The 21058-nt window shown below is 43.9% G+C and overlaps 1 protein-coding gene across 1 annotated transcript in view; it reads left to right on the top strand.

Annotated features, from left to right (window-relative positions):
- LOC8042169 (4-coumarate--CoA ligase 1-like) overlaps nucleotides 1–20740 on the top strand; it is a 39802-nt gene extending 19062 nt beyond the window's left edge. Inside the window, exons 6-9 of the mRNA XM_040215785.3 lie at nucleotides 4650–4922; nucleotides 13637–13781; nucleotides 19198–19458; nucleotides 20604–20740. Coding sequence (XP_040071719.1) covers nucleotides 4650–4922; nucleotides 13637–13781; nucleotides 19198–19458; nucleotides 20604–20740 — 816 coding nt within the window. The remainder of the gene's footprint in view (nucleotides 1–4649; nucleotides 4923–13636; nucleotides 13782–19197; nucleotides 19459–20603) is intronic.
- The last annotated feature ends 318 nt before the right edge of the window (nucleotides 20741–21058 follow it).

Genomic DNA, 21058 nt, shown 5'->3' with positions numbered 1-21058 from the left:
GTTGATAAGTAGTAAATCATAAGGTGACGAATCTCATCGGGTCCAACTGCTGTGTTTTCTTATTGCCCTTAAAAACTTGCTCAAGTCCTTTGTAGGTAAAGAGATGGTTACAACACCCTCTATCGCATGTTTTGAGTTTTATATCTTTTATTTCTACTGATTCCTAGAATTGTAAAAATTCGGCAGTGCAGTTCCTCTGGCTTAAATTTTAAAAAAAATGTTTCTACAAATATCTTTGTTTGTTGTTGCAAGTCGGATACCTCCCTACCCTTTATTTTCAGTGTGTAGAAAGCGAAACTTCCATTTTTACATCATATTTCGCGTATCTTGTTTCATACAGGAGCAGGTCTAGTTACTGGGTTAATGGACCCGATTGCAATTTGTTCCAAGAGGTTCTATTCGCTTCTTTAGTAAATTTTATTAGGCGTGCTCTTACTTTCTTTAACGATATTAGCTTTGTTTTTGTAGGTTGCGATTTAAAGAAACTCCACTCCTCATTTTTGTTTTCTTTTTGAGTTTCTTTGCAATCTTCACTTCCCTCACGGCTTTGGAAAGGTGGGAAAGCTGTCTGACGGTTTCGGAATTAAGGGGGAGCTGTGATTATGAGATTCGTTTATTTACCCTGTGACACACTCTGTACTCAAACTGGGAAGTACATCACCTGGCATGCAAGCAAGACTAGTGTGCTTCGGCCAGCTTGCCTTTTCTACTAGCCAACACGGGGCACGTGTAGGTATGCAGGGAGTTGGAGTGACAGTCTTTATCACATTGCAGAAGTGAATGGTCATCGTGGGAGAGCTTCCCATCTTTCAACAAAAATTGGTTTGAAGTGAAGCCGAACAGATGCCGAGGTCTATCGCTGAGAGTGGTCCGTGTGTTTCACTTAGGTGTATCATTTCTCCAGTGTTGAGAAGTGAAATAGGGTTATACAAGAGTGTGTTAAATATAATGTCACCACGAGTATAATTTATTGAGCTTCCCCAAAGCTGGTAATGAGCACTGAAGTCACATACGATGATGTAGGGGGCAGGAAGCACCTTCAACAAGGATTCTAGAGTTGGGCTTCTATTGAATAGTCAAAAGGAATGTAAAAGCTACGTAAAGTGTGATCAAACAAGATATTTGGACTTAACGTCTACTGCTCCAAGTGCAATAGTAAGGGTGACTGAAAAAGAGGGGATGTAAGAAGGAACCCTTATGGTCACACATCCTTTTTAAAGATCGCCTGCTCTATCCTTTCCAAAAATGTTGTAGCTTCCAAACCTTGCAGTGTCACCGCGACCAGGCAGGTCTTTGAGGAAGGTTTCTTCTACGCTGTTATGTTTCACGCACAGTTCCTTGAGGTCCTCCATATTTGGCTGGAGGCGCCTCGCATTCCACTGAAGAGTTTTCTGTCCGTCAGTCATTTATTATTCGTGGGTCATTTATCAAGCTGAGGGTAAAATTTTAACTTTGTGTTTTCCTCTTGGGAATTTCCACTAATTATCGTCTGTGTCCATGTTTGGTGTGCCCCATTTTCATGCTATCGGAGTCGAACAACGCGGTGGGGCTTTAACAGTTTCCTTTGACAAATATATTTTTAGTCTTTTCCTCGGTTATGTATTTTTGTTCCACTTGTATCTTATTACTTCTGCTTGTTTTTTTTTTTTTGTTTTTTTTTTTCTTTTCTGAATTGTCTTAGCGGACCATCAGCGGCCTCTTGGGCAGGCCTGCCTATGTTCTTAAATTTTGCGGGTTTTTTTTTTTTCTTTTTTTTTGAACCAGCGCACATCTTCGTTTCTTCATTTGTTTGTGTGCTGACTGCCTAGTTTTCAATGAATGCTGCCTTTGAGTAGGTCGTACCGAGGAAGAATGATGAAACCGGCGCTCTGGAAGGTTTTACAAAATCTGTTCTAAAGAGGGGAGTTTGTTTTAATTTCTTTTTCTTGCAGCTACTCTGGACAGGTCTCAAAGTAAGCCAAATGGGGGTCGTTACCAGTTCACTCAATTCTCCAGATTTGAACAGGGTTCTTCCGTGTTGTGTTCCTCTTGTCTACATTTTGGGCACGTCGGTTTACCTCTGCAGGAGGAGGTGGAGGGACCGTGCCGCTGGTAGTGGTACTTGATACCCTCACTTTACAGTGAAGATATCCAATTTTTTGAGTGTCGGGCAGTTTTGGTTCATGTAATGTCAATACCCAAATCCCATCGTTCGTAAAAGAGCCATTTTTTTTTCGTAGTTATTGCCCGTACTGCTGTAACTACTTGGCTCTCCAGTCCGTCGACCGGCTCTGCTTCTGTTATATCGCACATGTCCCTGCTTCCGATGACATCATGAGAGGTGTTTAGCGACCGGTGTGGTGTTGCCTGTATTGTAATCGATTCAAGTGCTGTCGTTTTGCGAACGGCTTTATCTCCTCTGAGGTTTTCGCTTTCGACAATGTCTTTCAAACGAAGTTTTTTACCGTTTTCGTTAGGATGCGTGATAGAAATTTTCTTTACGTAGAAGGGTGACACCTTTCCCAGAGGAGTGTCATTGGGAGAGTGCTGCACAATAAAAGACGTGCACAGTTGCCCACTGCCTGGTTTTAATGCGTAAGCGTTAACTGTCCAATGGAGCTAACCGACGTAATTAGCTTTGAAGCCGCGCCAAACTGCACCTGAACTCCCCTGTCCCAATGGAGCGAAGCCTGTCGTCTGTAGCAGCGATCTGAATGATAAGCTCCCATTAGCTGGGGCGCGTCATAGCTTCAAGGAACGAGGCTCCCATTGACTGTCCAACGCCGTAGTTCCAATGAACGCCACCAGAGAAGGCCTCTCTATGGCGGCGCAGCGCACGCAGCGGCCGAGCCGCCTGTAAGAGGAAGCGCCTGGTCGCAGTGCCCGCACGGGAAAACTCCGGAGAGACTGCACGGCCGAGCTGAGCGCGGCACGGCCACTTCACGAGAGCGCGCGCCGGGCCATCGGCCGCTACCTCGGCAGTAGCGAAACGTGGCCGTCCACGCCAGTAGGTCGCATGCGAAATAAGGGAGCGGAATAACGACATTCATGCTTTCGCATTCACAACTCATAATATCTGCTTAGGTGTCCTCGGAATTTTTCTGTCCGGGTTCTGTGCAATTCTACTCGTTCCCGAACAAAAAGAAACGACTATACAGTTATTAACGAGACATGGCTCTAACCGAATTACGACTACAATTAGGAAGCAATGCGAGAAAATATAAGTATGAAAGTAAAGCTATAGACAGCACGACTTTCTACACCCTACGATAGAGCAGCCCCGCCTGTACGGTCTTCGTCCGTCCTAGAAAATCCATCTTTGAATCTGACGTCATGTGGCGCAGAGTCCCTATATTGAAGACAAGCTACCTCAATTTGAATGAACGTTTGTTGTTTTTCTTTTTTGGAGGTCATTAGTCACTTCATGTTTTGCCATCATAAGTTACTTTAAGAGGAACCAAACGATTATAAAAAAAAAATTAAAATAGTTTGTTATTAATGCTTCTCCAAAAACGTAGTTGTCGTATTTCATAACTTTTTTTTTTTTTTTTTTTTTGAGGGAGGGGGGGTTGGTATATCGTTTTGTTGAAGTTGTTTATATCCAGTTTTCTGCGACTTGGTAGAAGGTTTAGAGGAACTCAGGTGAGAATCGGGGGATCGGTGGTGGCTCACCCACCATACCCCGATAAGGTCCCGGGGTGCAATGACACCTATCGGACGGTGCTTTAGCAAGACCCCGATCGCAACCGTTCGAAGTTTCTTCCTCTCACCTTCGGCCTTCTCGGCCCAGTTGATGATGATTAACTTTATTTTCAAAAAGAGTGGCGCCATGGCCTCATTGGGGGAAGGGGAACATAGGTAGGAAAAGTTTACATTCGGCGGTGCACTCCTGTCGAGCGCGCGAACTCCCATAGGGAGATCAGCGTCTCCCTGGCCCGTGCCTCGTTAACCGGTGTGATCCAGGCCTCTAAAGTGTCGATGTGAGGCCCCAGGTGTTCGGCTCTTTTGTCTCGCAAGCCGGCACAATCCCAGAGTAAGTGTCGGATCGTCGGGCTCACGCCGGCGGTGCATGTAGTGCAGACGACAAGTGCAGCGGGCTCGGACCCTTCCGGTGGCACTTGGTCGGGTGGGCGGCCCCTCCGTGGTTTGTAGCTACGCCACCGAGCGAGTATGTCTTCGGTGAGCGCAGCTCCGGTGCGGGCCTTGTAAATTAACACTTGTGCCCCTCTGGGTAAACCCTTGGGTAGCGGTGCCGGGTTGTAGGGTGTTTGATCTCGCAGCCGACGCTGAGCCTCTTGTCGGGCCGCAGATTTCTTCTCTATGGGGTCTGGCTCGGCCCAGTTGAATAGATTTTAGGAGCGGGGGCTAGGGGTGCGTGGTGGCGCTACTAACCAGGCACCTAACACCTAAAGTGTAGGCGCCACCTGCGAGAATGTTCGTTGCTCATGCCTAGAACCTATGAAATACACACTCATCCACCTGTCAAGCCACATCAGGTTAATTTAATTCTTATATTAGCTCACAATAATAAAATGAATAAAAACCAATACTTCAGAAAAAGTTGTTTGTTTTTGTTTTGCTTTTTTCAGTACCAGAACTCTGTATTCACGATGCTCGCAATATCCAAGAGGCACTGTATAATGTTTTTTTTTTTTTTTTTTTTTTTTTAGGTATCTTCGCTATTTGGCTTTCCGGGACGGATGCAGGATATTGTCAATGAAATCAGAAAAAACAAGTATAGTGCACCTCGTGTAAAACGAATCATGATAGGCGGTTCAATTATGCCTATTTCGCTTGCCAATGAAATTCGTGAATTCTTCAACGTGGAATCATTTTATTATTGCTACGGCTTGACAGAAACGTGCGGTATTGTGAGCTTCTCACATGTTGGACAAGTTACCTTGGAAAATGGTGGATTTCCTGCTGCCGGTATCAAAATCAAGGTATGCCTGAAATTTATCAAATTCTAAACGTTTTCTCTGCTTGCCCAGTTTTCACATCTGCTCTAACAGTGGAGTGTTTCTATTATTACGTATTGCAATAAATTGGCAAGGAGCTGATTTAGAAGCAGCGACGATTTATTTTATGGATATATGGCGGCTAATAAACAAAGTTTTGTTTTTCGAACGCTTTCAAAAATCCTTAAGAATATGTTGTTCAAAATAGAAAGTAACTCTTTGCGGGATGAAACTACCAGCCCTGGTGTACTTCAAGGACTGCACAAATATAGTAATTAGTAAGATAATTCAGTAGAATGAACTAATTTATGTTTTAATTTGTGAAAGAAAAAAACGAATGGTTACACTCAGAAAGTTCCTAAGCATCATCGAAAACCACTAAATCAAGTCTTTCTTGAAAGATAAAGGGCAACATTTTACGGCGTCCCGTAAAAACGCACAATGGACTACTTCCATAAACCCCTGCATGCAACACTGCGCGCGTTGCACTCTGGGAACTAGTTGGCCAGGGAGGAGAGTCGTATGGTTTCGGTTTCGATAGACACACCGACAAGAGATTATACACCAAGCATATATCATGTTTTCTGGTCCCGAGAGCGTCACTTTTGGTCTCTAAACTAACCTAAATGGCCAGACCTCGAAGTTTTAGCACAAGCACGAAACGTATAGCTTGTCTTAACACATGCTTGTTGTATTTTTGTACTCGAGCCTTTCTGTTAATTAGCATTTCCAGCTGTGTGAACGATCCAGTGCTGGGAATCTCGACGCTGCGAAGCTCGGGGATCTTACTTGTGTACGAGTCAACAAGCTGTAACAACCAATACGTATGCTTACATCGTGCTCCCACCTTTACATTAGTGTTGCTGGTCAGGAAGTTTGTTTGTTTTGTGCGTTCATAGACGAAATTTAACTTTTTGCAGTTACGTTTTTTTTTTAATACGCCTGAGTATGCGAGGTAAAACTCGGAGGCGCCATTGAAAAGCTCAAATCGAACACACTTCTTATCTCTTATCTGTACTAACCCGCAGCACTGCACGAAGCGGATTCCCCACTCACTTGCATTTTACTAATATTCAACATCACGTATTCGCATAAAGTTATCCTGTAATCATATAGGCACATTCGCACATACAAACCGTTTTAAGAAAGAAAAAGTCGAGCACCTGTGTGAAGAATGTCGCAACGTTCGCCGGAAGTGCGTCGGACGGGCGTGGAACGAACGAAATTATTCAAGAGCATTTAACGGTTGCTAATAGCCATAATATTTGTTATGTGTTTGTTTTCTTCCTGACTGAGTATGCCGAGATAATTTCAGACACACCGTTCAGACACAGAACGTGGACGTCAGTAAAAGCTCGTCCAAAAAGGCTTAGCTAGGAGTAATGGACGCCTGTTAGGGCCTCCGTCGTAGCTATCCGATCTCAACGTTTGCGAAAACTTAATCTCCTATCAACATAAAATTTGAGTGGGATATATTTCATAACACGAGGAAGACATCAACTTTTGTGCAGTTGTGAGGTCGAATTTATTGCGTTTCCTTAAAAGTTCATGCGTCAACGCTTGGCTCAACTTTCATACTCCTGTGAGGATGCGGCTTGCTTTTGGCCCAATGAAGTAACAAGAAGCGGACATTTGGCCAACAAAATATATCTAAGGCTCAAGGTGGCCAAATTTCGGTTTAGTTCACTGGCATCTGACGGGATTATTGAAATTGAGCTCAAAGATGCACTCGCGGGTGAGGTGACGAAGCCACGTCTTACTACGTTTGCAAATGCACGCACAATATCCAGTGTTTCGGGAACCAAAAAAAGTCCCCCGGGCCTTCGTTTTGTATCGCTCGTGAGTGAATGTTTTGTACATTCGTGAAAAGTAAGATAATCGAAAACACAAGCAGCGCATTCGGTCACGGCGTGATGGCATGAAATGAAGCTGCTCAAACGAAACCGAAACTGAGTGGCCAACTAGTTCCTAGAGTGCACTGTGTGCTATTTCGTCGCCATGGGGCGCTTCGATTTCGGAAGAAGCCGATTCGGACACGTTTCTAGGTTTCGGTTTCTCATTGGAGCGCACCTTTATACCCGCGGTCCTGCACCCCAGTGGCCGAGACGCACGACTCACGTGCGCCATACATCCCTCCATCCTACGAGGGAGGCGAGGCGGTGGCTTCGCGCCGCGACCACCGGGGGGCAGCACCACGGGCGCAAATATGCGCTCCGATAAGGAACCTAAATCGTCCAAATTGATTCTTTTTTCTTTTGTCTTTTTTTTTTAGAACGTTGTAGCTGCTGCCCCTGTCTGATATATTTCAAGAAACAGTTGATTTAGTGTTGTTTTTTTTTTTTGTTGATGCTTAGCAAGTTTCTCGTTGGAACCATATCTTTATTTACACTAATTAGAAACTTAATTAGTAAATTTTAGTTAATTATCTTGCTAGTTAGTATGCTTTTGCAATCCTTGCCGTCGGTCAAGGCGCGTAATTGCTTCCCCCAAACAGTTCTTGTTTTTTCATTCTCGAACAGCGTATCCTCTCATTCAACGTCGTCTTTCTCCCCAGCATAGGGATTTTAGTTCATCAAGTTCGATCGTCACCAGCTCGTTTGTACCCTAAGATTCTGTTCATAATTTTATGCTTTCGCAGAAATACCCAATCAAACTTCGTGTGGGCTTATCCATGTGACAATCCGGGAATGGTGCACCGTAATGCATTTAGCAGCTTAGAGATGTTCGATCTAATATAGTAACACCGGTAGACCAGATGTCCCGAGATATGCCTCGCAATACACGCATGCGTATATACAAATAAAAATATCGTTAAAAATATTTTCAAAGTTATTTTAGCGCACTTTAGCTTTTCTTTTGGACAAGATTAGGTAAAGATATTGAGTGAGCACAAAACTTCACAGTAAACTTTAAAAAAAATTGCCACAATCCTAGAAACTATTCCAATGCAACATGTCACCATTTTAATAGTATGTTAATTTGCATGAAATATGGTCATGCAAAAAGGGAAACAGCCTCAGTGGATGCTTGACGATTCCTTAGCTATATACTATAACATTACGGCAACCCAGTAGAGAAAAAAACACGCAACAAAAGGCAAAAGTAATAACAGAAAACGTTTACCTTACCAAACACAGCATTTTAAAGAAAGAGTTACATTATAAAAACAGTCACTAACGCAAATGAAACGAACGCAAGTCCCTATTGAAGATAGAATGTAAACAAATATTACTTCGTCATAAAAAATGAAATTTTAGGCACGATATAATGTAGCATTCGCGTACACTAATTCGTCCTACACCCCCCAATATTTCACATTTCGAGTTAAGTGTCAGTTCCGCAAGGTTTGATAGAGAGGTAGACTGTTTAGATTTTTTCTAAATTTTACATTCACACAAAATCTATATCCATAAAGGTTACCTCTTTATAGAATTTTAAGATCATTAAACAAACTAAATGTGCAGAAATCATAAGGTACGTTAAACATTTTTTTTTGCTATTTCTTTCTGCAGCAAAGTACATTTTGTAGGTGCGTAACTGTGGTGCTACCCAGACGAGATTGCAGTAGTTTAAATGAGATTGAAATGAGGAATTAGTGATTAACAATTTTACATTAAACGGGAGTGCGTCTCGTTTGCGGTATGTCAGTCCTGTAACACTAGACAGTTTTGTAGGTGATTATTATGGCTGCCCCACTACAATCGTTCAGGAAAAATAGCACGGAGATTTTTAAAAGTACTAAAGATTTGTATTGGGGTGGAGTCAAGTATGATTTCTCTGGTTAAAGAAAAGCACTTATTTTTTGCACGAAAAATTGTGGCTTTTGTTTTTTCACTACTATGTGTATGTTGATATCCTTTGCCCAATCAAAAAGATTGGTCAAGGTACTATTTGCGTTGTTAACAAGATCATCACAGTTATTTGGAGGAAAAAATATGCTGTTGTCGTCCGCATAGATGATAAATTTTGCAGGACTTACTTTTACAATGCCATTTGTGTGAAAAAGGTATGGCCCAAGGATGCTTCCTGTGAGACGCCTGGGTGAACGGGTTTAATATTGAAATATATTGGCTAATAGAAATATAATCTTTGCGATGTTTCCAGTAGGACTTTAAAAGCTGTAAGGGTAAGCCACAAATGCCGTAACATTTCAGTTTAAGTAATAAATCATGATTAATAAAATCAATAAATACACAGAGAACCAACCTATTTTCCTCAAGAGGATTTTTTTTCATATTCATTTCTAGCAGTACTAATTCAATCAACCGGTTTTTCCCTAAAACCAAACTTAGAGGTCAGAAAGTTGTGCTTGACGGCAAATTTTCCTAAACGAGTCTTTTTTATTTCATATTTTGTAGGCATTTTCAGAGTAACGCTTAGATAGAAAGGGGTTGATGTGTACTTAGAACATTTGTATCTCATTTCTTATGCAGAGCTGTTGCTTTTGCCTTCTGCACCTTTTCGGAGAACGCGCCTGTTGCTAACGATAAATCGAAAATGTGACACAGACATCTTGTTACTATGTCAAGTGCGCACTTAATCGGTCAAATTTGCAAATCCTCACAGTCACAACTAATGCTGTTGTGGTTTTTTTATAAAAATTTAAAATACCTCAGAGTTTGTGATGGGTTCAAGAAAAATGCAATGGTTATTTTCCTATTCTATGTAATTGTAAGATGTATCATTTCAACTGCTGTCACTGCCTAGGTTCGCAAAGTAATCACTGAAAGTATTTGCAAGGGAGCGACCAGCCAAAAACAGTCCTTCGTGAATACTTTTCTCGAGAGGTTGTCAATTTAAACAACGATTTCAAACTGAGTATAAGTTGTTGTTTTCAAATAACATCCGCACGCCTAGATTATGTCTGAAAAACGTTGGCATATTAAAGTCATTTTGCATTACGCAGTAGCTTTGTTAAAAGACACCGATTCACTTTAGAACTTAAAAGCTGAGATGAACTTTTGTTTTGAGAAATTGATGCTATAATATATATGTATGTTAAAATTTTGCAAAAGTTCGGGAGTGATTCATGGCTTACTGATATTTGTTTACACTTTAAGTTTTATAAGAAAAATGGCGCTTGTAAACAGCGGTGAATTCACTAAGAAACACATTATAAGAAAACTGAACGTCTTCTATATAAAATAGTGCATTCAAATTAATTTCTGAAATATCGTATTTAAAAGCATTTATGCTACTAGTTTTTACATGTTGAAATGTAAAATTTTATTATTTTTAGCTTTTCTATGTGGTATTTTGTTTAGGCACAGGAATATTGGAAAGTGATCGCTGATATCATTGCTTAGCGTGCGGGCCACAATCCTACCGGGCTAGACGTTCGTACTATATAAGTCGATCAATGTTTCAGAGCAAAGCCGTGATTCTAGCAAGAAATTTTATAACATTGACAATTCCACTAGATTGAACTAAAATGTTCCTTTCACGTTTTGCAGCGCAGTCCTTTGACATTTATATGTGGAAATCACCCCCCGAAATCAAATCATAATGGCTTTCGTTTATGTCATACAAAAAACGCTGACAAAAAAAATCACCAATATGGCCACCTGATGGTCGATATAGTACATTTATAACTGTGTTCCCTATTTTTACCCAAAGCTCTTTGTAGTCCTGAGTGACAAAGCAGTAGTCTACCTAAACTTTGGACTTATTTTTTTCTTGACAAATAAACACACGCTTCCACCACGGCGAGACGTGCGAATTAAAAAATAACTGAAATGCACAGGTAATTTAAGTACGTCGGCCCCATTTGTATACCACGTTTCCGTTAACAAATGACTATGTCAAACGAAACTTTATACTGTGCAAAGCAAACTTCGAGATTAAGCGTTTTATTTTTTGCAGACTGTGCGTTAATGTGAAAACATTAAAAAAAAACATTCGCGTCACCAAAGTACTTTTTTAGGTCCCGGGGGAATATGCAGTCATGATTTGGCATTGCTAGATAAATAAATACACTATCAAGCAGGTGCGATCCACCGCATTTTATCCAGATCTTCTGCAGATGTGACAACAACATTAGTACGATGATTACTCGAGGGCGAGCAATGCGGTTTCACACATTCGCACTCGAGTGTGATCGAGCGCGTTGTGCCCATACCACATACAAGTTAAGGCCTGCGCCGCTCCTTCCCACGCGTCATCGTTAGTTGCGTCGCCGCTTGCGTCGCGCTCGTGACACGCCGGTTACACGGCGACGCCACGACGGACGCGTCTGTTGCTTTGCGGCTATACTCTCGTCGAGCCTCAGCCTGTTTCCCGGTCGGGGCGGGTCAGAAATCCACGAACGATGATGTGATGCGCAGGACTTGTCTTCTGGGTGGTTTTGGCTGTGCTCGCTAACCGCCTACGACCAGAGAACACACTGGCATACTGACGCCATTTGTCAGGTATCGCTAGAGTGCTTTTGATCCGAATCAAAGGTTTTGACTACTGGCAAGATAAAATATTTCTTGTGAAGGGTATCTTCACAAGACATTGTTGAGTAAAACATTAGCATAAGCATTCCAAAGCTCGCGGTGAAAGGATAATACGCCTCAGAAAAAATGTATATATATGCAAACCTGAAGCTTTTCAGGGCTACGCGATAGACTCCGCCAACTATAGCTGGTGAAATATCATCATGCTTCAAACAGTCAGGCAAAGCCTCAGTGTGGGTGCAAGTATTTAGACAAAAAGAGTAAAAAGTAACATATGTATATGTTCTCTGATGAGTAAACAGGATATCTATGCATTATTCTTTTTTATCATCTTCCTTTTTTACAGTTTAACTGATAGTGCAACGAAATTCTAGCGTATATTTTATTTTCTAAATGTCAACCACGTTCTGACCAAACAACGGAGACACCAATTCTTCGCTCAAGAAGACAAAATAACATTTTTTAATAAATAAACCGAAAACCGAAACTGTGCAACAAACTATAGACCCATATCCTTAACATCTGTTCTATGTAAACTTTTTGAACATATCTATTCAGCCGTGATGACGCACCTCGCCACTAACAATATACTTTTTCCTAACCAGCATGAATTTCCACACAGTCTCGCATGCGAAACTAAGCTACACGAACTGATAACTGATCTGCAAACCAACATCCATGCATCTTCGCAAACCGACGCAGTTTTCATAGATTTCGCAAAGGCCTTTGATCAAGTAGCACTCAGTCGTCTCATTAGAAAATTGTAATATCGTGAAATTGACGCAAAGGGAATTACGTGGGTTCAAAAATACCTCAGCCACCGAAAGCAAACCGTAATAGCAAATGGCATAAGTTCACCCCCCGTAAGTGTTAAATCTGGAGTGCCACAGGGATCTGATCTTGGGCCAATTTTGTTTAGTTTATATAAATGTCCTCCCTAACAATGTTTCATCAAAAATTCGACTCTTTTCAGACAACTTTGTGGTATACCGTCATATATAAAATCCATCAAATTGCATTGCCCTTCAAAAAGACTTGAATAGCATAATGCTGTGGAGTGAAACACGGCCAATGGAAATAAATATAGAAAAACGAAAACGATGACATTTACAAACCGGTCTTCCATTGTACATCAGAATACCCCATCATAGATTCAAAATTAGATAAAGTAACGTCATTTAAATATCTGGGCATTCATCTATGTCCCAATCTTTCATGCAATAATCATATAGACTACATTCTTAAAAGAGCAAATCAATCTTTAGGATTTATGAGAAGACATTTGTACATGGCAAAACAAGAAACAAAACTACTTGCATACACTGCTCCGATGAGGCCATAGATGGAGTATGTATATGTAATATGGAACCCGCATTAAAACTATTTAAATGACAGGCTAGAATCCCTTCAAAACAGGGCAACTCGATAGATACTCAAAAATACGCACCTGTAAGCATCACAAAACTTAAAGCCTGAATTGACTTACAAAACACTTCAGCAGAAAAGATATCTTGCTAAACTATCGTATTTCCCCATAAGCTGTGTCACTCTCCAACTAAATTTTGCGAAAATAACGTCATCTCCCCCCCCACCCCCGGGATGCAGTAGGCCCGGAGATGGCCTACTGCATTTCAATGCGCCATGAAAGCTTTCTGACTTTGCTATAAGCATTCCAACCTGTTTTCGCTTCGTCATTTTACTCATTGAGTTTAGCCTATATATTTCGAAAATTTGTCGATGAATTTCCAGGCTCTGCGTGACTTAGACATTTGTCATTTCCAAAAACGTTATCACAGACCGGACTTTGGAGTTCGATGGGCCATTCTCTTGACTTAAACGGGATAATAACAAAGCACAAACCGAAAACATACACAAAGTGCCACAGAACGACGTCAAGATGTCACCAATGCACATACGAGGGAACAGAACTCACGTGCTACTCGGAAGTATACTATTTTTACGGAACCAATCCACGGAGTGTACTTACTTTCTGAATGCTTCGTATGTTTTATACTCTTCCCTCTTCTCTAAAGGTTACCTCGATTTAATTTAGCAGTACTTCCCTATTTTTTACAAATTTTAATTCTCAGAAAATAGTTTTTATTCGAGTTGCTAGGTATACGCTTACGAGCGGACCATCAATTAATAGAATATTTTTTTACAAGTATTTGACTATTTTCGGAAACGGTGACGTAGCTGTCTCTTCTAGTAAATATTGTTGTAAAATAAGAAAGGAATTGAATACATAATATAATGCCCCAGGTCATAGACATTACCAGCGGGGACTCTCTCGGACCGTACCAGAATGGCGAGATTGCGGTTCAGGCCCCAGGCATCATGAAGGGGTACCATGGACATCCCGAAGCGACTGCTGAAGCCTTGAGCAGCGATGGATGGCTGCGTACAGGTGCCACGCTCATCTCATTTTCGTGTATATTTTTTTTCTTCCATGTTACAAGAATACCCTCTCCATGGAACCCAAATATCTCAATTGCGTCTTAATAGTTATTGGTCTGGCGTGTTATGATGCACTTGTTTTATGTTCCCCAGTTCATAGTGACTTAAATGTAAACATTTTCGACGGACATCCGTCTGGTTAGGAATGATTAATAAATCTTCAACTTAGAAACTCTAACCAAGCTTTATTAAAAAGCAAAAATCCCGACGTTTCGGAACCAACTCGGTCCCTTGATCACGGGTGACTGTTTTTGTCCCGCGGAACGGCCTGCCCACGAACCCGAACACCCCCGGGTGTTTTCCGGATTATCCCTCTTAACCCCGAAACGTAGCTGCTGGGAAGGGTCCCCGTCGACCGGTTTATGTTGCCATGTGTGCATTGAATGTGCCACGACTCCAACAGGAGGCGCCTCCGCCAGTTTTTCTCCGTTCCGAGGATGGAGCTGTTGTCAAGGTCGATGGAGTGGTTCGTCTTCTCGACGTGTTCGGCCAGCGCGCTTCCCTCCACATTTTTCTTCGCGATGTCGTAGCGGTGGCGCCGCAGGCGCTCTGGATAGTTTTTCGTTTCCCCAACGTACGACGCGGGGCAGTCACCGCAGGGAATTTTATAAACCAGTCCCTGTGCCCTCTCCCTCGGGGGGCGATCCTTTGGCAGGGGGAGAAGGCCGCCGATGGTCGAGACTGGCTTGTGTGATACCGCTATGCCGTACTGTCGCAGTACTCGGGCGAGAACCTCGCTTGTGCCCTTGATGTAGGGTACACACACGCGGGTGGAGGGAGGGGGGGCGTCTTGGGTTGAAGGGGTGCGTCGAATTTTTTTGATCGTGCTTTTTACAAAACCAGCTGGGTAGCCATTCTTCCGCAGGTCTTGTTTTATCGTTTCGATCTCTTTTCGAAGGGTCTCCTCTGATGTGCAGACCGTGATCGCCCGTCTGACGAGTGCCGAAGCCACGGAAGACTTATGTGTCCTAGGGTGGCTTGAGGAAAAGTCCAGGTATCGGCCTGTGTGTGTCGGCTTCCTATACACACGGAAGTCCAGGTGGCCGGACTTTCTCACTGCACAGACGTCTAGGAAAGGGAGACAGCCATCTGATTCGTGCTCAATCGTGAATTGAATCGCTGGCTCGATGGAGCTGAGATGTGTGTGGAGACGGTCGATCTCACTGGTCTTTACAACACAAAAGCAGTCATCTACATACCGCAGGAAACACACGGGTGCTGGGGAGAAAGTGTCCAGGGCTTTTCTCTCGATCGCCTCCATTACAAGGTTTGCCACAGTTACAGAGACCGCAGCACCCATAGCCGTACCACTGGTTTGTCTGTAGAAGCGGCCAGCAAAAGAAAAATAAGTGCTGGATAGGCAGAATTCCAGTAGACGGCAAATCTCGTCCACCTCAAGGCACGTTCTTTCGGAGAGTTTCGTGTCAGACGAGAGGGCCTCCCGCGTCACAGACACTGCGAGAGGCACAGGCACACTTGTGAAAAGCGACACGACGTCGAAGGAGACAAGGCTCTCGTCGTCCCGCAGTTCGAGGCCCGATGTGAGCTCGATGAAGTGTCCAGAATTTTGGACGTACGTGTCGGTCTTCCCGGTTAAAGGCGACAGCAGTCGGTGGAGATGGTTGGACAACGCACGTAACGGAGACGTGGTGAAATCCACTATGGGTCGGAGGGGTACATCTGGCTTGTGCACCTTCGGCAGGCCATAAAAGGCCGGCGCTGAACCGTTCCGGCAAATGAGACCCAAGTAAAGGCCTCGGGACTCGGGATACCCATCAAAAATCGTAGAGAGCATTTTGTTTAGACTTGCCTGAATCTTGGCAGTCGGGTCCTTTGGCAGAATCATGTATGCGTCGGTGTTGAGAAGCTGAAGCGCCTTCTCATCGTAGTCCGCGCGGTCGAGTAGCACGGTTGCGTTCCCCTTGTCGGCAGGGAGGACGACGATGCTCTTGTCTTCTCTCAAGTTCTGAATGGCTGCTTTCTCTTCCGGCGTGTAATTTAACTGCTCCCGTTGGTGCGCCTTGGACAGCACGCCGATGGCCTTGAGGCGAGCTTCTTCACGGATGCAGGGGTCTAACTCACGCAGGCCATATTCGACAGCAGCTGCCATCGAAGCAATAGGCGGCGTTGTTGTGGTTAGGTTGAACTTCTTTCCCTTTGCCAGAACACGCGTCTCGGTCTCGGAGAGCACTCTCGAAGACAGATTCTTCACGAACCTCTTGTTGGTCTCTTGGGAGACGGCGGGACGCAATTGGAGAGATACGAGCTTCTTCTGGTGGTCCGAACTCCTTCTCTCAGCGGCCGACGTGGCAGCAGATCTGGCAAAGTCGTCAATGGCAGGAAAATGCTCCGGAGCGCGGTATTCCAGTTGTCTCCGCAAAAAGAAGAGCATTTTCCTGCCATTGACGACTTTGCCAGATCTGCTGCCACGTCGGCCGCTGAGAGAAGGAGTTCGGACCACCAGAAGAAGCTCGTATCTCTCCAATTGCGTCCCGCCGTCTCCCAAGAGACCAACAAGAGGTTCGTGAAGAATCTGTCTTCGAGAGTGCTCTCCGAGACCGAGACGCGTGTTCTGGCAAAGGGAAAGAAGTTCAACCTAACCGCAACAACGCCGCCTATTGCTTCGATGGCAGCTGCTGTCGAATATGGCCTGCGTGAGTTAGACCCCTGCATCCGTGAAGAAGCTCGCCTCAAGGCCATCGGCGTGCTGTCCAAGGCGCACCAACGGGAGCAGTTAAATTACACGCCGGAAGAGAAAGCAGCCATTCAGAACTTGAGAGAAGACAAGAGCATCGTCGTCCTCCCTGCCGACAAGGGGAACGCAACCGTGCTACTCGACCGCGCGGACTACGATGAGAAGGCGCTTCAGCTTCTCAACACCGACGCATACATGATTCTGCCAAAGGACCCGACTGCCAAGATTCAGGCAAGTCTAAACAAAATGCTCTCTACGATTTTTGATGGGTATCCCGAGTCCCGAGGCCTTTACTTGGGTCTCATTTGCCGGAACGGTTCAGCGCCGGCCTTTTATGGCCTGCCGAAGGTGCACAAGCCAGATGTCCCCCTCCGACCCATAGTGGATTTCACCACGTCTCCGTTACGTGCGTTGTCCAACCATCTCCACCGACTGCTGTCGCCTTTAACCGTGAAGACCGACACGTACGTCCAAAATTCTGGACACTTCATCGAGCTCACATCGGGCCTCGAGCTGCGGGACGACGAGAGCCTTGTCTCCTTCGACGTCGTGTCGCTTTTCACAAGTGTGCCTGTGCCTCTCGCAGTGTCTGTGACGCGGGAGGCCCTCTCGTCTGACACGAAACTCTCCGAAAGAACGTGCCTTGAGGTGGACGAGATTTGCCGTCTACTGGAATTCTGCCTATCCAGCACTTATTTTTCTTTTGCTGGCCGCTTCTACAGACAAACCAGTGGTACGGCTATGGGTGCTGCGGTCTCTGTAACTGTGGCAAACCTTGTAATGGAGGCGATCGAGAGAAAAGCCCTGGACACTTTCTCCCCAGCACCCGTGTGTTTCCTGCGGTATGTAGATGACTGCTTTTGTGTTGTAAAGACCAGTGAGATCGACCGTCTCCACACACCTCTTAACTCCATCGAGCCAGCGATTCAATTCACGATTGAGCACGAATCAGATGGCTGTCTCCCTTTCCTAGACGTCTGTGCAGTGAGAAAGTCCGGCCACCTGGACTTCCGTGTGTATAGGAAGCCGACACACACAGGCCGATACCTGGACTTTTCCTCAAGCCACCCTAGGACACATAAATCTTCCGTGGCTTCGGCACTCGTCAGACGGGCGATCACGGTCTGCACATCAGAGGAGACCCTTCGAAAAGAGATCGAAACGATAAAACAAGACCTGCGGAAGAATGGCTACCCAGCTGGTTTTGTAAAAAGCACGATCAAAAAAATTCGACGCACCCCTTCAACCCAAGACGCCCCCCCCCTCCCTCCACCCGCGTGTGTGTACCCTACATCAAGGGCACAAGCGAGGTTCTCGCCCGAGTACTGCGACAGTACGGCATAGCGGTATCACACAAGCCAGTCTCGACCATCGGCGGCCTTCTCCCCCTGCCAAAGGATCGCCCCCCGAGGGAGAGGGCACAGGGACTGGTTTATAAAATTCCCTGCGGTGACTGCCCCGCGTCGTACGTTGGGGAAACGAAAAACTATCCAGAGCGCGTGCGGCGCCACCGCTACGACATCGCGAAGAAAAATGTGGAGGGAAGCGCGCTGGCCGAACACGTCGAGAAGACGAACCACTCCATCGACCTTGACAACAGCTCCATCCTCGGAACGGAGAAAAACTGGCGGAGGCGCCTCCTGTTGGAGTCGTGGCACATTCAATGCACACATGGCAACATAAACCGGTCGACGGGGACCCTTCCCAGCAGCTACGTTTCGGGGTTAAGAGGGATAATCCGGAAAACACCCGGGGGTGTTCGGGTTCGAGGGCAGGCCGTTCCGCGGGACAAAAACAGTCACCCGTAATCAAGGGACCGAGTTGGTTCCGAAACGTCGGGATTTTTGCTTTTTAATAAAGCTTGGTTAGAGTTTCTAAGTTGAAGATTTACCAGTTCATAGTGTGTTCGTTGAGTCTCAAACCTTTGTAGTTTAGTGTCCGGCCAATAATGTGGACAACATTAAAGAAAGCAATATTAGTATATAAAGTTTTCACATGATGTTAAAAAATTACCTACGGTCCGAATTCGGTTGCCATCGCTGCGTGCTAGGTGTGCGCACGGAAGCGTGCAGAGACGCGTTTCTACACACCCATCCGCCATTCTTGATATACGTCTTGTTGTGTTTTCTTGTCTCTGTATCGTAGTGCATGTGACCGATAGTCATTGTGCATTTCCTAACGTTCATACGTTCGATGGAGCAAGTTTGTTACAAAATAAATGCTTGTTTATTCCAGTTATAATCTTTATTAAGTTGTTTTCGAACCCCTTACGAGACTGCGAACCATACACAACTCCTGCCGCAAATCACCGCATTGACCCCACCAATATTGGTTGAAAGGTCACTACTCAACTCGTGAGGCAACGCTTCAAGCTCAGTGGGACGTTAAACACATCAATAAGAACTTGATTTAAAAGGGCACTTGTGTTAAAGAAATGATTTGAGCTGCGCGAGTAGTGAAATGTCAGCTCGAATCGAATTCGAATCGAAGTGCCGAATAGTGGCCGAAAATGTAAATTCGAGTTGAATATTGAATATCAAAGCTTTTATTTGGAGTGTGCAAAAGTTAAACGAAAATCACGTAGACAAACAAAAACACGCGTGCTTATTTTTCTGCAAGACAATGAAACAAGGAGCTTTAAGTATCGACAAAATGTGATGTTGCTTTTCAGGAGATATAGGCTACTACGACACTGAAGGACGGCTCCATGTTATTGAGAGATTGAAACAGATGATAAAATGCATGGATAACGTCGTCACCCCTGCTGAGCTGGAAGAAATTTTGATCACCCACGAGGCTGTCGCGGAGGCCGCTGTCGTGGGTGTCCCGAGCCCGAAGTATGGCGAGGCTCCAACAGCCTGTGTCGTTGTCAAAGACGGCTTCGACAAGAACCTCGAGAGTCTGGCTTCGGAACTGAAGGAACTCATTGCTGGTATATATAATTTTCCCGATACCAATTTGGCCCTTTGGTGTGTTATGAGCACGTTTAACTTGCGCATTTCAAAGATTAAATTTTAAGTATAATACACAAAGTTGGTTTAGGAAAAAGCGGCCTATGAGCTCAAAGTATTCAGGGATAATGATCTCTAGAAATGATGTTTTTCGCCTTATGCACAAAATTGTACAAAACAACTACATATCCACAATAAAATATTTGAAGTAAACATTAAAGCTTCTAAAAAACGGAAATTTTTTTTCCTCCGTTGTTCTGAGTGTTTTTTTTTTTTAAGCTATGGGAAGCTTTTGTGACCGGAGAAAATGCCGTTTCGTTTTTATTATGACTATAAAAATACTGCAAATTACATGATCATTTTTGTTTGATAGAGCTCTTTCTTTAATCAGAAGATCTCAAATTACAAATTTGGTGTCGCAAATATGAATCTTCAAAAAGGTTCTGGATAGAATTTCAAAACCGGCTTCAAACTGGAGGCGTGCTTGACTATGTTACATTAATATCCATTCGAAAGTAACAATGAAGAAAAGCACTACCGCAATATCCCGAGAAATGCCCCACCCCCGAGGAATAACTCACCCCTATCTTTGGCTGGATTATCTATTTTCTTTTAAACACCGAAATATAGCCGACTCCTAGTAATTGTAGTTTTCGGATCAATGATGGCCTCGGCGTAACTATGGATAATTGGCTATGGCGGGATAAGCGAACATTAGTGTGATCTTTGCTTTGCCTTTTAAAGTACTGCCATCTTTGCTTCACTATCAAATCTAAAAATAGTGCTGCTGTTGTTTTTTCAAGTTTTCTTGATTGTACAAGAAAGTTAGCCCACTCCTTCTTTCACCCGACTTGCTCTCGATTTTAGGCGGGCTATTCTACGGGATATCACGGTTGTTAAATTACTCCCCACGATGCACATGACATGACAAGAGCAGATACGCTTGGTTTGTGCCATGCTTTTTTCTATAATTTTCAAAACTACATAAACGCCAAACGTAAACGTCTTTCTGTTTTGTTTTGTTTTTACTTTCACAAAATATGACTACGTGAATAGAGTGGTGAGCTGGCGGGAGATTGATTAGGCTATTATGCGTCTTTGTCTTACCTTGGTTTCTGTTTTAAAGGTCAAGTAGCAGTGTTCAAGCAGCTGCATGGAGGTGTTTTCTTTATGAAATCTCTTCCCAAGTCCGGTAACGGAAAGATCCTGAGACAAGACCTCAAAGCAAAGGTTGTCCATGAAATAGACAAGTTGAAAAAATAGTTGAGATTCGCAGACCCCACAAGCCACGCGAAAATCAAGATGTAACCTGCGATAAAGGTGTTTCCGTTTTACAATTGTAATAAAAAAGAAGTTAAAACAGAACTGCACAAGTTCAGATATTTGTGATGAAGTGGCCAGTCTTTTTTAATGTAATAAATGTATAAATATATATAATAAAACTAAGTGTTATTTATGGTAACATTTATAAAACAGTTTGCGTTTCATGGCGTCTAGTATAGTGTTGGGACGATCCGGTCGGTAGCAGAGAGAGAGAGAGAGAAAACATCTTTATTGACCCTCAGTTCAGGGTGTCGAAGT

Source organism: Ixodes scapularis, unplaced genomic scaffold, assembly GCF_016920785.2.
Source record: "Ixodes scapularis isolate PalLabHiFi unplaced genomic scaffold, ASM1692078v2 PGA_scaffold5__190_contigs__length_132052651, whole genome shotgun sequence".
NCBI lineage: Eukaryota > Metazoa > Arthropoda > Arachnida > Ixodida > Ixodidae > Ixodes > Ixodes scapularis.
This window is presented reverse-complemented; position numbering and strand designations above follow the sequence as displayed.